At 42.8% G+C, this 16,786-nt stretch overlaps 1 protein-coding gene across 4 annotated transcripts in view; it reads left to right on the plus strand.

The window, feature by feature from the left end:
- Positions 1-3,444: 3,444 nt before the first annotated feature.
- Positions 3,445-16,786, plus strand: part of LOC146617331 (disks large-associated protein 2-like) — a 116,420-nt gene continuing 103,078 nt past the window's right edge. For 2 of the 4 annotated variants that reach the window (XM_085371895.1, XM_085371898.1), the window contains exons 1-2: positions 3,542-3,559; positions 4,135-4,189. In XM_085371895.1, coding sequence (XP_085228021.1) covers positions 3,542-3,559; positions 4,135-4,189 — 73 coding nt within the window. Of the gene's footprint in view, positions 3,560-4,134; positions 4,190-16,786 lie in introns of all 4 variants that reach the window. The other 2 variants (XM_085371894.1, XM_085371897.1) reach the window with 1 other exon arrangement.

The following is a 16,786-nucleotide window of genomic DNA, read 5'->3' on the forward strand; positions in this document are numbered from 1 at the left end:
TGTGAAGTAAGGCAACACGAATGTGTGGTGCCCAAAGCATAGCAGCATCTTGTCTGTCAACTCCACGGCAGCAGAATGAGGTTGTCATGTTTAGCACGTGGCTGCGTCTCTGCCATGAAGAATGAACTAAACCCCATTGAATAATCAAGCAATTTAAGGCTTCCTTGGAGAAGGGGGAGGAGAACACACACGAACCGAAAACGGAGATTTGTTCACACACTGGAACACTATTCAAGTTTATTCGGCATGCAAGATATAATGTGACAGACACGGTCCATTTCAAATGACTCACACAGCTGTATTACCCACAGGGCTATACAGGATAACTAACTCTACCAGCCCGACCTATTAAACTCCTAAATCATTGCGCAGCTTAATGAATTGTGTGCCGTGTTAAAGAATGAAGCCTCTAATTGATGAACGTGTCTCGAAAATTGTCTGTCTCTCAATCTCGTTTCTAAAAAGCTTCGCATTTTTGAATAGCTCTGTTTATCAGTGAAGTTTGGCTCATGTTTTTCTGCATCCATGGAGAAAAAAAACCGTGCAGTTTATCAAGCCATTTTGGTTGTTATATCTAACCAGTCGCCTTTCACACGCAGTCATAGCTCCAGTTTCATTCATCCTACCTGCTCAGCCTACCAGCTGGACGCCTTCCAGTTTGGCCCCGACTGTCCGTCCGGCGGGTTTCTTCTTCGGGTGTCTCGGGACAAATTTGCCTTTCTTCGTCCCGTATCCCAAATTTAACGAAAGGCACAGAGCCAATCAATAACAGTCATTTCTTCTTCTTCTTGGGTATCCTACATTACCAAACAGCTACAAAAAGGCAGCCATATATAACTCCAACTCTAAATCTAACTCCGCTGCTTCGCCTTTAAATCCAATGCGTCAAAAAGGAGGCAGAAGCAAACTGATTGCGCAGCAGCCGCACGCTGGATAAACAGCATGAATGTTTGTTAATGGGATTATTTAGATCTCTGTTTTTTCAATCGCACAATACAACAAATCCAAACACCAAATAGTGAGTAGAGTGCAGGATAAAATGCGCTTGCTGAGAAGCAGACACACCGGCTACGGGCTAATTATCTTTTGTTAAATGCAGGTGTGGCGCCAGGTAACAGGTTATACTTTCACACGGTCCGTGGGTGCAGTGTGTCACATTGCATCTGTCGAGAGAATGGAAACCAGCCAAACAGCCCAGGAAATATTTAGCGGACACAACTTTAACCAGAAAGTCCCCAGAGTGGTAGCTATCGATCCACAGACCCTGTTCGTGGGCGGAAACTCCAACTGTTCCGACACTGAATAAGTCACTGCATACTAACGAGTGGAATTTATTTATTAATGTTTCTGAAAATGCACACCAAGGCCGTTGCTCGTCTCCACAGAAAGGAAATTATATAAAAACGTAGACAAGGACACCTCGAATGAAACTGAAAACCCAGACACGCATTTAATCAGGAAAAATGGGATCCCATCAAACCTGAGAGCAACGAAATTACATGTGGCGAACGTGGTTAAAGTGCTGTTTTTTCGAGCAGTTTTAATTATGTTAAATAAGAACTTACGCAAATTTTAGATGAGATATCCGGGGCAGAGGTTGTGCAGTGATCCTTAAAGTATATATATATTTTTAAAGAACATAACCACGCACTATATTTAATTTAAGATGCCCCAGTGTGAAAAAAACATGAGAAATTTAGTCTAAGATGCATTATCTTTCTGCACACCCCACAGAACCATCAACATCGAGAAAGAGAAATAAAGAAGCCAAAAACAATGAAGGTCTTCACTAACCAATAGTTTTGTAATGTAAGGTTAAATGCAGAAGCGCAAAAGACAGAATAGAGGATTTTTTTTATGATTAGTGTTATTATTGTTGTTGTTATAGAGTCTGATTAGAAATATAGCGAACCCGCTAGAATTTCAGCACCATGGACAGGGCTCAATGAAGCCAATCGTCTCTGGCGTCCTCCAGTGTCCACATTTAGGAATGACAGGAGGAATTATTTTAAAAAGGCGATTAAGAGTGTTTTGACTCATGCCAGAGGGCCTTTTAAACTTTATAGGTATAAAAAAATTGGCTGAATTGGATTTGCTTAGTAAGAGTATGCAAGGACTTGAACAACGTGTGTTTTGTTTTAGCATAGTTATTATCTATGGGCCCACGGGGAGCTAATAATTTAGAGTAATCATGCCATATATGAAATATATACAAATTATCCTACTTTTTAATAAGTGTTGCAGTGTTTGTGGGGTTTTGTCATGATCTGTTACTCCTTAGACATCGATTGCTCCCATCTGCCACAAAATCTATGTTGAACAGATGTAACTTCTGTTCATTGTTTGAGTTGAGGCTGATTTGAAATGTGAGCATCAGTGAAATCATGCTGATCGTTGCAGAGTGCAAAGAGATTAAGAGACGCTCTTTGTAAATATATTCTGTCTGCCAGAGAAGTTAACTTGAAGGCTGGCGAAAGCAGAACTTTATAGATCTTTGGCTATAAGAGCTGATATGATATCTTACATCCCAGGAAGCGGCGAAATTAATAAGAAAGAAAGAAAGAAAGAAAGAAAGAAAGAAAGAAAGAAAGAGGTAAATGTGAGCGTGCTGAGAGATACCGACTATAAAGGTAAGGCTCAGGTGTGGATTGACTCCTGAATGTCAGTTTTGAGATGTTTTTAAGAGGAGATAAATGCTGAGTTTGAGCTTTGGCTCCACACTAGTGATAACAACCCCCTTCATGCAGTGTTGCCCAGTGACACAGCAGTCTCCCTGCAGGAGTTTGATTCACACCCAGTAACTTAAAGTTACCGTAGGAATGCACCTTCTTTTGAATTCCTCTCTCCTTAATTAATTTTTTATCTTTTGACTTAACCCTTTTCCCTTTAAAACCTTTTAAGCCTTTGCATTTTACAAAGTTTTGATGATCCAATAACCACAATAAAGAAATAAAACGACAGAGTAAAAAAATATGAAAATGATGCTACTCTCTTTTTCTTTGCGTCACACATATTTTAAACTACACAACACAATAAATAATTGGATTCCACAAACTATTTGGTTACTTATCATCAGTAATTTTGAACACTCCCCCCTTTGTATATACATTTTCTTTAAATGTGATATGACTGTCTACGTGTCTGGTGCATTTTACTTTTAAGTTTGCATTTAAAGTTTCGTGTCATTTCCCTCACATTAGAGGAAGACAAGAAGGCTTTTGTGGGTGCAGACTTTGTAAAAAATGGCGTCTGATATAGGCTGCCTCCATAAGAGCAGCTGCGCTTTCAGTGACCACAACATCAGTGCATTATAAGTCATCTCCCAAGAATGAATTCTGCCACCGCATCGGGACTTGCGTCGGACAAGAAAACACACAGCACAAGCCGCCTTCATCATGGGAAACTACGACAGATTCGCTGCAGATGTTTCCAACGAACAAGGCAATGAACATTTTCACGGATACCAGGGGACATGATCGCCGTCCACTTATTTATCTCCCGTTTACTATCGAAGAAGAAGTGACCTTCTCTGAGGCGGAAGATGTCAGCGCTGAAAAAGGTAAGAAGGAAGACGCGCATTGTCGTGTTTGTGCACGAACAGAGCCTGCCACGCAGCTTGTTTTTCTTCTTGTTGTAACTGAATGTGATTTCAGGTGCATCTAATGGAGGTTTTGGGGTTGTTGTTTTTTTTTGATCGTCTGAAGCCAGAGTGCCGCACCTGGCCGCGCAGACTGAAAGTGTACATTTCAGAAACTGCCAGAAGTTCTGCAAGGCGCGAATGAGTCACTGTGTGAGGGGTGTTTAACTTGTTAGGGTGTTCCTCTTTCCTACACCGATCAGTCAGTGGCACTCAATGATGCACCTTGTGGGTGAGGTGGTGTGGGAATTAGTATGTATGTGTTTGGAGGTGGTGGGAGGAGGGTGATGAGGGTGGGGTGGTGTTAGGGTGGATTTTATTCCCTTGGTGAAAAGCCATTGTGAATGGAGGGGACCCACAGCTCCTTCCTTCAAGTTTCTTCTGTCTATGTATGCCCACATGTTCCCATTGCTCCCCTCCATTCAGTCAATGTGTGTGCGTGGAGTGACTCAGCTGTAGTGTACTATATCTGTCATCCATCTTTTCATCTGTCACAGGTGTTACCATGGCTACTACAGACTCACTGCTGTCTTTTCTTTGAGAAGGACTCAGGTAAGTGGTGGGAGGGGTGATTAAGTCAGACCTAATGAGTACATGTCATCCACACTAAAAGGCAGTGCTTTTCATTTAACATGATGTACACTGGGTGTGTCTGAAGGTATGATACAGTAGTATAGTGCTCAAAGCTTCCTTGTTCTGTTCCTTTTTTGGCGGTATTCTTCATGTCAGCACCCCTTTATTCAAAAGATTGTTATTTACGTCTGCAGTGACATATTTGGAGGTATGAATCTGTTCTGGGACCCCTTTGCACTTCTAAGACACGAGAAGGAGTCATGGAGAGCAGCAGGAAGACCTCAGCACAGAACAGAGGAAGCATCAATAACAATAGACATGCAACTGATTAGGTTAGAAACACAAATGTCACTTGATAACAAACTGAAAGAGTGAACACATGTTACAGAAGGCCTGTCTGTTCAAACTTTCATCTCACACAAGCTCATACATCCACCCTCGTACACTCTCCAGAGTGTTAACACGCCATTTACAAGCAGTTAGATCATCATTGTGGCTCCACATAGAGCCAAAACATTCAGTGTCATTAGCAGACAGTGGTCACTAGGGATCCACTAAGACATTTTTTTTCACAATTTCCCAAATAGTGAGATCTCCTAGTTTGGCTTATAGCTGGAGTTGATCCCGGGTGTATGGTGGCTCACCAGTTCTTCTGCTTTGGTAGAGTTAAATGCAGAGAATGGGCTTTCCCTACGGTGATCAAAGATGGATATATTATCTAATTAACCATGTAATCAAATTCTTTTAATATATTTCCACTAATGTTCAAACATAGGCAATAAAATTCAGACCCCAGAGTTAACAGTTAATGTCAGTTTAGAGTAGTTTGCATTGTTGAGTGACCTGAGGTAGAAAAGTCCCAACTGGCTGCCACTACATCTCCAAGTTTTTTTTTTTTCCAAGTTCAACTTTATTGTCACTTCAACCATATACAGTTTAAAAATACACAGTGAGGCGAAACAACGTTCCTCCAGGAACCAAGGTGCTACAAGACAAGTTAGTGCAAAAAAAAAAAAAAAATATATATATCTAGTAATAATATTGTGCAAAAGAGCATTTACAGGTTGGTGTGTGCGATGGTTTGGTGGTGTAGGTCAGTGTGTTTGCGCTTTGTGTTGGTTAGTCAGTCCAGTCTCAATGTTTTGAGGTATTTGAGTTAAGCTGAGTGATAATGTTAGTGTATGTGTGTGTGTGCGTGTTTATCAGTCAGTCCCTTTTTGCTGAGGAGACGGATGGCTTGTGGAAAAAAGCTGTTGCACAGTCTGGATGTGCGTGCCCGAATGCTTCGGTACCTTTTTCCAGATGGCAGGAGTGTAAAGAGTGTGTGAGAGGGGTGTGTCCGATCAGCCACAATGCTGGTGGCTTTGCGAATGCAGCGTGTGGTGTAGATGTCCTCAATAGAGGGTAGAGAGACCCCGATGATCTTCTCTGCTGTTCCCACTATCCGCTGTAGGGTCTTGCGGTCTGATATGGCACAGCTCCCAAACCAGACAGTGATGCAGCCGCTCAGGATGCTCTCAATAGTTCCTCTATAGAAGGTGGTCAAGATCGGTGGTGGAAGCCGGGCCTTTCTCAGTCTTCTCAGAAAGAAGAGACGCTGTTGGGCTTTCTTGTGCAGGGAGCTGGTGTTGAGGGACCAGCCGAGGTCCTTCTCCAGGTGTACACCCAGGAATTTGGTGCTGTCAACGATCTCCACAGAGGAGCCGTTGATGCTCAGCGGTGAGTGGTCACCTCGTGTCCTCCTAAAGTCAACAACCATCTCTTTTGTCTTGTCAACATTCAGAGACAGGTTGTTGTCCTTACACCAGTCCGTTAGTCTCTGCACTTCCTCTCTGTACGCTGACTCGTCGTTCTTGCTAATGAGACCCACCACGGTCGTGTCATCAGCGAATTTAATGATGTGATTTGAACTGTGTGTTGCTACACAGTCATGAGTCAGCAGTGTGAACAGCAGAGGACTGAGCACACAGCCTTGTGGGGCCCCAGTGCTCAGTGTGGTGGTGCTGGAGGTGCAGTTCCCGATCCGTACTGACTGAGGCCTTCCGGTCAGAAAGTCCAGGATCCAGTTGCAGAGGGAGGTGTTCAGGCCTAACAGGCTCAGCTTTCCGATCAGTTGTTGGGGGATGATCGTGTTAAATGCTGAGCTGAAATCTATGTACAGCATTCGGACGTGTGAGTCCTTCTTGTCCAAGTGTGTCAGGGCAAGATGGAGTGCAGTGGAGATGGCGTCGTCCGTTGAGCGGTTATGGCGGTATGCAAATTGCATTGGGTCCAGTGAGGGGGGCAGCAGGGTCTTGATGTGTCTCATGACGAGCCGTTCGAAGCACTTCATGATGGTGGGTGTAAGTGCGATAGGGCGGTAGTCATTGAGACAGGACACAGAAGACTTCTTGGGCACGGGGACGATGGTGGTGGCCTTGAAGCACGTGGGGACAACGGCACTGCTCAGAGAGATGTTGAAGATGTCGGTGAGAACATTTGCCAGCTGATCAGCACATTCTCTGAGCACTCTGCCTGGGATGTTGTCTGGTCCATCTCAGCTAACAGAGGTTGAAAGGTCTTATAATGAAGCATTTTTTGTTTTCAATTTGAGAAAATCGCAGGAGAACCAAGGTTTGATTTTCTTCAAGGCAAACACAGAGGTAGATTGTCAGAGGGCAGTGGAAGGTAGAAAATTAGAGGTGGGTGTCATCAGCATCACAATGGAAACTGAGCTTAAATTTATAGAAAATAAAACCAATAGAAAGTAAATATTTGATAAATAGGAGAGTCCTCAGCATGTACGACAGAAAATTAAGAAAAACATTTAATGACCTTTTTAAATCCAACTTCTTTGTCAAGAAAACAAAGTTTAAGTTTGTGAATTAACTACTTGTTTTACTATTAGTATACAGGGTGGGCCATTTATATGGATACACCGTAATAAAATGGGAATGGTTGGTGATATTAAAGTCCTGTTTGTGGCACATTAGTATATGTGAGCGGGCAAACTCCTCAAGATGGGTGGTGACCATGGTGGCCATTTAGAAGTCGGCCATCTTGGATACAACTTTTGTTTTTTCAATAGGAAGAGGGCCATGTGACACATCAAACTTATTGGTAATGTCACAACAAAAACAATGGTGTGCTTGGTTTCAACGTAACTTTATTCTTTCATGAGTTATTTACAAGTTTCTCTTTGTTCACAGCCATTGACATGTTGAAGAGGTTAACATGTGAGGAGCGGATCGAAATTGTGTTGATATCTGGTGAACGCAGTAACCGGGTCATTGCAGCAGATTTCAATGCAAGACACCCTACGAGACCACCCATCTCCCAGGCTACAGTTAGCAAACTGCTTGCTAAGTTTCGTGAAACTGGTTCAGTGTTGGATTTGCCAAAGTGTGGACGCAAGAAAACTGTCACTAATGAAGAAACATCAGTGGCTGTCCTAGCTTCATTCAGCAAGAGCCTACAGCGTAGCACTTGCCGCAGTCACTGGAGAGCGACATTAGTCGTTCGACGGATATTAGCTACTCACAAATGGCACCCTTACAAACTCCAGCTACTTTAGCATCTCAACGAGGATGACCCAGATCAGCGCACAGAATTCGCAGAATGAGCAAAACATAAATTGGAACAGGACCCTCAGTTCACACAGAAGATTCTGTTCAGTGATGAGGCAAACTTTTATGTGAACGGTGAAGTTAACAAACAAAACCACCGCTATTGGTCTGACACTAACCCACATTGGATGTATCCCTCCAAGACTGTTGGAACAACAAAAGTGATGGTTTGGTGTGGTATATGGGGTACAATGATAGTAGGTCCATTCTTCATCAATGGAAACCTCAAGGCCACTGGATATTTGAAACTGCTACATGATGTGTTTCCCTCTTTATGCACTGAAGCTGGCACGTTCCCTGAGTTTTTCCAGCAAGATGGTACACCACCACATTATGGGTGCCAGGTCCGAGCATTCCTAGATGAACTGTTTCCTGGAAAGTGGATTGGTCGTTGTGGGCCAGTTGAATGGCCCCCAAGGTCTCCCGATCTGACCCCCTTAGACTTTTATCTTTGGGGTCATCTGAAGGCAATTGTCTATGGTGTGAAGATACGAGATGGGCAGCACCTGAAACTACGGATACTGGACGCCTGTGCTGGCATTTCTCCTGCGGTGTTGCTATCAGTGTGGGAAGAGTGGGAGAAGAGGGTTGCACTGACAATCCAACACAATGGGCAGCACATTGAACACATTTTATAACTGGTCAGAAACTTGTAAATAACTCATGAAAGAATAAAGTTAGGTTGAAACCAAGCACACCATTGTTTTTGTTGTGACATTACCAATAAGTTTGATGTGTCACATGGCCCTCTTCCTATTGAAAAAACAAAAGTTGTATCCAAGATGGCCGACTTCTAAATGGCCACCATGGTCACCACCCAAATTGAGGAGTTTGCCCCCTCACATTTACTAATGTGCCACAAACAGGACTTTAATATCACCAACCATTCCCATTTTATTACAGTGTATCCATACAGGGAGTGCAGAATTATTAGGCAAGTTGCATTTTTGAGGAATAATTTTATTATTGAACAACAACCATGTTCTCAATGAACCCAAAAAACTCATTAATATCAAAGCTGAATGTTTTTGGAAGTAGTTTTTAGTTTGTTTTTAGTTTTAGCTCTTTTAGGGGGATATCTGTGTGTGCAGGTGACTATTACTGTGCATAATTATTAGGCAACTTAACAAAAAACAAATATATACCCATTTCAATTATTTATTTTTACCAGTGAAACCAATATAACATCTCCACATTCACAAATATACATTTCTGACATTCAAAAACAAAACAAAAACAAATCAGCGACCAATATAGCCACCTTTCTTTGCAAGGACACTCAAAAGCCTGCCATCCATGGATTCTGTCAGTGTTTTGATCTGTTCACCATCAACATTGCGTGCAGCAGCAACCACAGCCTCCCAGACACTGTTCAGAGAGGTGTACTGTTTTCCCTCCTTGTAAATCTCACATTTGATGATGGACCATAGGTTCTCAATGGGGTTCAGATCAGGTGAACAAGGAGGCCATGTCATTAGTTTTTCTTCTTTTATACCCTTTCTTGCCAGCCACGCTGTGGAGTACTTGGACGCGTGTGATGGAGCATTGTCCTGCATGAAAATCATGTTTTTCTTGAAGGATGCAGACTTCTTCCTGTACCACTGCTTGAAGAAGGTGTCTTCCAGAAACTGGCAGTAGGACTGGGAGTTGAGCTTGACTCCATCCTCAACCCGAAAAGGCCCCACAAGCTCATCTTTGATGATACCAGCCCAAACCAGTACTCCACCTCCACCTTGCTGGCGTCTGAGTTGGACTGGAGCTCTCTGCCCTTTACCAATCCAGCCACCATCTGGCCCATCAAGACTCACTCTCATTTCATCAGTCCATAAAACCTTAGAAAAACCAGTCTTGAGATATTTCTTGGCCCAGTCTTGACGTTTCAGCTTGTGTGTCTTGTTCAGTTGTGGTCGTCTTTCAGCCTTTCTTACCTTGGCCATGTCTCTGAGTATTGCACACCTTGTGCTTTTGGGCACTCCAGTGATGTTGCAGCTCTGAAATATGGCCAAACTGATGGCAAGTGGCATCTTGGCAGCTGCACGCTTGACTTTTCTCAGTTCATGGGCAGTTATTTTGCGCCTTGGTTTTTCCACACGTTTCTTGCGACCCTGTTGACTATTTTGAATGAAACGCTTGATTGTTCGATGATCACGCTTCAGAAGCTTTGCAATTTTGAGACTGCTGCATCCCTCTGCAAGATATCTCACTATTTTTGACTTTTCTGAGCCTGTCAAGTCCTTCTTTTGACCCATTTTGCCAAAGGAAAGGAAGTTGCCTAATAATTATGCACACCTGATATAGGGTGTTGATGTCATTAGACCACACCCCTTCTCATTACAGAGATGCACATCACCTAATATGCTCAATTGGTAGTAGGCTTTCGAGCCTATACAGCTTGGAGTAAGACAACATGCATGAAGAGGATGATGTGGACAAAATACTCATTTGCCTAATAATTCTGCACTCCCTGTATAAATGGCCCACCCTGTAGTTCTTAACTAGTTCCAAAACTGTCCTGTGGTTCTAGTGCACACATGTGCATGCTGTTGTAAAATACAACCTCTGTCTGCATCCCACAATGACCTAATACCAAACATCTTCAATCATTCTAAAAGCGATTCTTCAAAGGGGATTTGTGTCTCCAGCTGGAATTGCACCAGCAACCAAATGAGCATGTGAACCACAACACATCTTTCATGAAAATAAAAATATTTGGCGTGGGAGCCCTAGCACAGTACAGAATGACTGAAAATCCCTGGTTTTACTCTCACCATTAGTAAACCATATAGAAATATATTGGTGCACACTCTATGGAGATCTGACTTGTTTTGCTTGCCACAAAACCGATATATTATCACTTAAAGTTTATATGGTGAGTTTATTAGCAAGGAGATGCCATTTTACAAATGCAGCAGACTGGAAGAAACATCTGTTTAGAAACACAATATCGACTTCATTAGTTCCACCAACAGAGATATATCCGCGTGTTTTATTGAAATTTTCTATGCTACATTCACAAGACTGGTGGTAATTGGTGCTTGGTTGGCAGGAGTTGGTCTACCATGGTTTTCTTTCTTGTTTTTTTTCTGAACCACAGTTGGGGATTGTGCTGATGAGCAAGGGAGACTGTTTAAAAACAGCAATGATCGCGCAATCAACTCAAAACAGTTAACTGAAAGACTGAAGTGGTGCGTTTGACACCAGGAGGATCACCTTCCACATTACATGAAACCATTTCATCCTTTCTTTTTGTAAAAATATCACTTTTTAAACCAAAATTGAATTCAAATGGCTCTTAAATGAGCTCAGTTGTTAGAACGGTCACCGCAAGTGACAAGGATTAATTGCTGCTTTCCTTTCTGTGTGCTGAGCCGACCTATTCTATTCCCATGGCGTCAAATACTGCCATTTCGTCAATGCCACCGGTGTCTCAGAGATGGGCACAAAGTGTCCTCTGGTGTATGTGCCAAGCCTCCCAAGACGTGCAACCAGCAGGCAGCGGTTTATGTCCTGCTTGAAAGCTTTGTTTGATTTACATGTTTTATTTTCAGTCGCTTTTTGGTTGCATTTATTTACATCATGAAAAATAAAACACCAAGGGCTCCTGACCATGCGTCTGTATGTGACATGCGCTTGAGCCAACTGCATATGCACCAAGGTCCTTAAAAAGAAGAGGCAGGAGGTAAAGACAACCAGCAAACCCTGGATAGTGTGGGGGAGGCGCTGAGAATTTGAAGATGGAGCAAAAAGGAGCTGGTTGTTAATTAGCTAAACTCTGCACGACTCCTTAAGTCGGCAGAGGTCAGGCACAGAGCACCATCCAAGGAAAAAGCACTCCAGGGGTCCTCTGCCTTTCTCTTGGATTTTGTTTTTTTTGGTATTGCAGATGATCAAATGTTGGCTCACATCAGCACAAATTTCAAATACTGTCACTACCCCTTCCTTTGATGCGTTTGAAGCCAAAGGCCAAGATGAAATTATTTATTTTTCACAGTGAGAGAAAGAAGATCATACTGAAGAAATGAGTTTGAGTATATTTATAGATTATAGACAAAGAATAAATTAGATGGCGTGTGAGTACAGTTCCTCTGGCCGTGGTCACGGCTGCTCTCACAGACTGAATAGAAAAGATGGCCTGATCAACACAGAGAGCACCTATTTGGTTGTGATGCTTCAACACTAACAATGCTACAAGTCCACACTGGTCAGTATGTGGCTGCCATACACAACAAATGGTACGTTACAGTAGCTTTAGATGGTGGGAACAAAGATATCTGTTTTGACTTTATTCTCAAAAAGATCAATAATATTTTTCTCAATGTGGCTCTAACACTGCTTCATATAGGATAATACGCTGACTGATTTATTTATTTTTAATTGAATGACCCAGGTGACACTTCCATCAGTGCTGTGCTGGTGTCAGTTTTACCTTGGTCTCTGTTTGCGAACAAGCCCACATTTTGACATAGCATCATGAAGTTTTCATAGTAGGAAAATCATGGCAGAATCTTGGGACTGCATCTCTAAACCATTAGTTATACGCTGTCCCATTGCCTCTGATGGCAGTGGTTCCACCTTTGGGCCCTTGGTACCTTTGACACCTTTGTGGTTTTTGTGTGCGGTGCTAGCATTGGCTATTCTGCACCTGCACCTTTCTTTTTTTTGGTGGAACTGCAGGAAGCAGGTTATAGATTAGTCAGGTGGACCAACACCTCAATAATAATAAAAAAAGATTTGAACATTAGTTAAGTTGCTGCACAAAATTATTTACCGACCTAATGTCTGTTCTATGAGAGGACTAAATACAGAAGTTTAAATCTTTGTCAGTAGGGTAAAGCAGCAGGCACTGAGTGTCATACTACAGGTTAAGGAACCTTTTGTCTCATTTTAATCACACCTGACGGTCACACATATTGTTTTTAGGAAATGAACAGTCAGCCAGGATGGATTTCTACTCTTTTTTGAACTGTACTGGTCCTTTTTTTTTATTATAGACTTCACGCAAAACATGCCCATCTGCTCTAAACAGCTGGTTATGCCAAATGGTGCGAATACTACTCAATGTGAATTTTAAATTGTTGGTTATAAATACAGCATATTAATAAAAAGGAAAGTGTTCTCATAATTCCCACGACACCACTATAAAAGTTCAGCACGTTTGTTGGCGTGTAACGGCCGGTGAGTGATCATTTTGAGGTCGGGTTTGACTGCTTTTACATGGAGTCGTTACCTTTTGTTTTCCTCATTAATACCGCAGGTGCAATTTGCTATAGTAGGTGTTCTCCTAATGTTTCAAATCATAAATGCTCTCATAGGAAAAAAACACAAAGAAAAACAGAAAAAAAAAATTAATGTATGAAGTTTTATTGCATTTAAAATACTTGAAAAATGATCAGGTATGTGTTAACCATCTTCTCAAATAGTCCTTTTACGTTACAAATGAGCTGACAGCGGAGTTTCAGCACAGCCACACATCAGAGATTATCTGCGAGTTAATCATGTGTAGGATCTTGCTGTGATGTTACAGGCTTTGTCAGCACAAAAGCTTGTGATGAAGGGAGTACAGATTCGAGGACATCTCTGCCTCCGTTTGATGTGCGTAACTTAAAGAACTGTTAAAGGATTTAAAACCTTTTTTGTTTCGTCTTTTTCTTCCTTTATCAGCCACCTGCAGAACTGGCTCTTGATCATGCCTTGGTCATCATTTTTTCAAGGTTGAGGCAGACTGTTAATGACTGTGCGCACCACATCGTTTTAAGGAATGTAAAGCAAGCAAGGGACGCATCGTGGGCAGTGATGCTGTTTATGACTTCTGGTCAGACAAAGAGCTCGTGCTTTAAAAATGAGCATGTTGAACATTTAACGTGTCTCTTTTAGTTCTGTGAGTCAGAACGGGATTAAACCACTAGGTGGGACTGTTTACTTTGATAAAATGCCCGACTACTGCTTTGACATGACTGCTGGTGTATTTCAAAAACCGTCCATTTCCACAATCCAGTGCAGACAGTGAGTGTTTTCTGTGTAAGCATAATCCCATATGCATGAGTAAATTTGTTAGTGCAAATGTGTTACTGTGTCTCTCTTTTATAAGTCGTCTACAAGCTGTAATAATCATTTAACTAAAGCAGCAGTTCCTTACAGTTGGGGTGAAATCACCACAGGAAAAAGTGTTTAATGCTTTTAGAAGCAAACTTATGACTTTATCAACCTGATGAATTAAGTTTTATGGCTTTTGCTGGTTTGCAGCATTAACCTCGGGGGTAAAAGCTAAAGGTTTGGGGTGCGTTATAATGCAGGGAACATTCCTCGTTAGATTTACTTTCATATTGCTCAGTTTGTTTCATCTAAGGGTTCCCTGTAATTGTAGCTAATTTAGGTCTTTGTGTACACACTGATTTGGCAAACACTAATCTGTTTCAATTTGATTTTATGAATAAAACCACAGGTTTCGTAACTTGAGCGTGTTGGAATACTTAACATCTAACATTTCTAAATATACTGTAATAAGCATGTGGCCAGATTCAGCCTTGTTTGAGTTGCTGTCAGTCTGCACACACATGGAAAACTTTTTATCACAGCATTTTTGATTGAGCTCATAATTAGGGTTTTACATCTTTGTGTATTAAGCTTGCCTTTTTTTCTATCTGCACTGCTGCTTACATGTAATTTTTCATATGCATTGTGCGATCATGTTTATCTTGAGCGGCAGCTGGGCCTAAAATCAAGCTCATCCTTGCTCAGTCTGGATTTATTCATCTCTAAGATTGTCTCTCAACCTTTGAAGCTACACTGTGCTGTAGGACAGAGAAAAGGCTGGCGAAGGAGGGAGGACGTGAGGGGAATGTGAGGGCGGCTGAACTTGGAGACGAAGTGCTCTGCTGGTTTTCAGAATGTGCAGCTTCAGTTCGGAACAGAGGTGAAGTCAGGACTTTGAAATGTGTGAGGCTGAGGTAATTTGGTCGGAGCTGGTGTCGCGTTGGCCTGAAGTGAAACCTTTAGTTTTGGCGTGTACCTCTCTGCAGCCTGTTCGCTTCCCTCTAACTTTCTCAATGGAGGGGATGCCAACTGAACACCTGCACATGGCATGAGAAACGTGTCTGATCTTCATGACGTATGCAGGGCCCCGGCAAGACCAGGAAACGACTCCCTCCTTTTTGGTCGGAAGAGTGATGTCATCGCAGGGAGAGCGTGAGGTTGGCTGCGGCTTTATTGAGCTTGGCATTTTATTACCAAGAGTACCAGACGTGTGACCACATGCACCAGTCCATGCGAGGACACAGACCTGGGAAGCTGAGAGCTTGATATCATGGCATTTGTGAACCGATATAAAGCCCTTTCAGAGGGAAAAGGAGAGTGAAGCAAAACCATAAAACAGAGAAACGCAGACAGATACCCAGAGGGGAAGAGGGACAGCATGAGTGTGAATGCTGATGGGGATAGCAACGCGTGGAGCAACAGAGCTGCAGAATCCTGAATCCAGCAGATGGAGACTCCGTGTCCTTGTTTTGTGGTGATCTGTGGAAGCAACATGCAGCTCGCGCCTCTGCCTCGCACTGCTGCAGTGGAGGAGTAAATGCGGAGCCCAGCACTGCTCCAGGTGATCCACAGCAGCCCAGCCCGGCAGACTGCTCCCTCCTCAGCCTTCCCTCTCCTCCTCCTTTTCCTCCTTCTCCTTTTCCACCTCCTCATCCTCTTCCTCCTCCACCACCTCCTCTTTTTCCTCCTCCTCCTCCTCTTCTTCCTCCTATGTCACTGCTCCATTCCTCTGAGGGCTTTGGAAAGAGATAAGAAAGGATCAGAAAAGCAGAGGAGAAATCCTGCTGTCCCCCCCTCCGTTCTCAGATGTGACACACCTCTGCCCGACTGTCCGCCGCTTCCCTGTCATCGTGTGAAGACGCGCCGCATATGTGCTCAAATGTCTCCGGAACATAGACTCACTACTAGGTAAGAAGACTGAGACTCATCCAGAGAAATGTTTCTTGCCCAATGTTTTCCTTTTGGTTTTTTTTGTTTTGCTTTTTCTCGAGACGTTTTCTGTGGAACTGTTCCAGCCCCGAGTGAGAGTGTGAATTTAACAGGTAGATGAGAAGTTATCACATCAGATCGGACAGAAAAGAAATCAAACGAGGCTCTCAAAGACAAATACATTTGTCTTCAGGTTTTAGGAAAAGCACCTCTTCCCCTCAGCAGTCACAGGGATCCATGCAGGTGTGTGTGCATTCATATATGTGTGTGTGTGTGTGTGTGTGACAGAATCCAACAGGGTGGCAGGGATTGCTCTTCAACCAGAGCCTTCTCGATGGGTAACAGGGGGATTATCATCTTTACAGTGTGGCCAAAAAGCTTTCTATCGATCTCCTTATGGCCACAAATGTCAGTAGAATCTGTGGCTTCAGCATAACTGACAGACTGTCTTTTTCAGTGGTACCAATAGTTGATCATTATGTAATCATTTTTATGGATACAGTTTGGCGATAGAGAGGGAAAAAAATCTCGTCATTTTCTGCATGTCTTAATCCCCCGTTTTTCATGGATGGGGATGAATTTCAGATGAAGAAAGCACTGAAAGGGGGAATTAGGGTACTGACAGGAGGGTGGAAGAGGACAGGAGGGGGGTGGAGGAGAATTTACTCCATCACTCTTTGATTTGGAAAAACTGCTGGCCAACAGCTGAATGGTGCAAGTCTTCAGTCTCTCAGTAACATGCTAGGTCTTACTCTGCAAAGCCCGAACCTGGAAGTGACCAAACAAGGCTTCATCGCATTCACCTTTCAAACACAGTGTCTTTGTAATATCATAATAAGAGATGGAGACCAGGTGATTCTGCAGCAATGTGTCCAAAACCTGCATTCTGCTGTGAGACAGAGCATCAGGACTCTGTGTGTGCGTGTCTGTGTGTTTGCGAGCTAAAACCTCTCACAGTGTCCTGCAGAAAACCTGTTTTGGATAAAAATACATGTGCATTTATTGCTAA

Source organism: Diplotaxodon limnothrissa, linkage group LG15, assembly GCF_057381915.1.
Source record: "Diplotaxodon limnothrissa isolate DT_005_m linkage group LG15, D_limnothrissa_male_GT1.1, whole genome shotgun sequence".
NCBI classification, from domain to species: Eukaryota; Metazoa; Chordata; class Actinopteri; order Cichliformes; family Cichlidae; genus Diplotaxodon; species Diplotaxodon limnothrissa.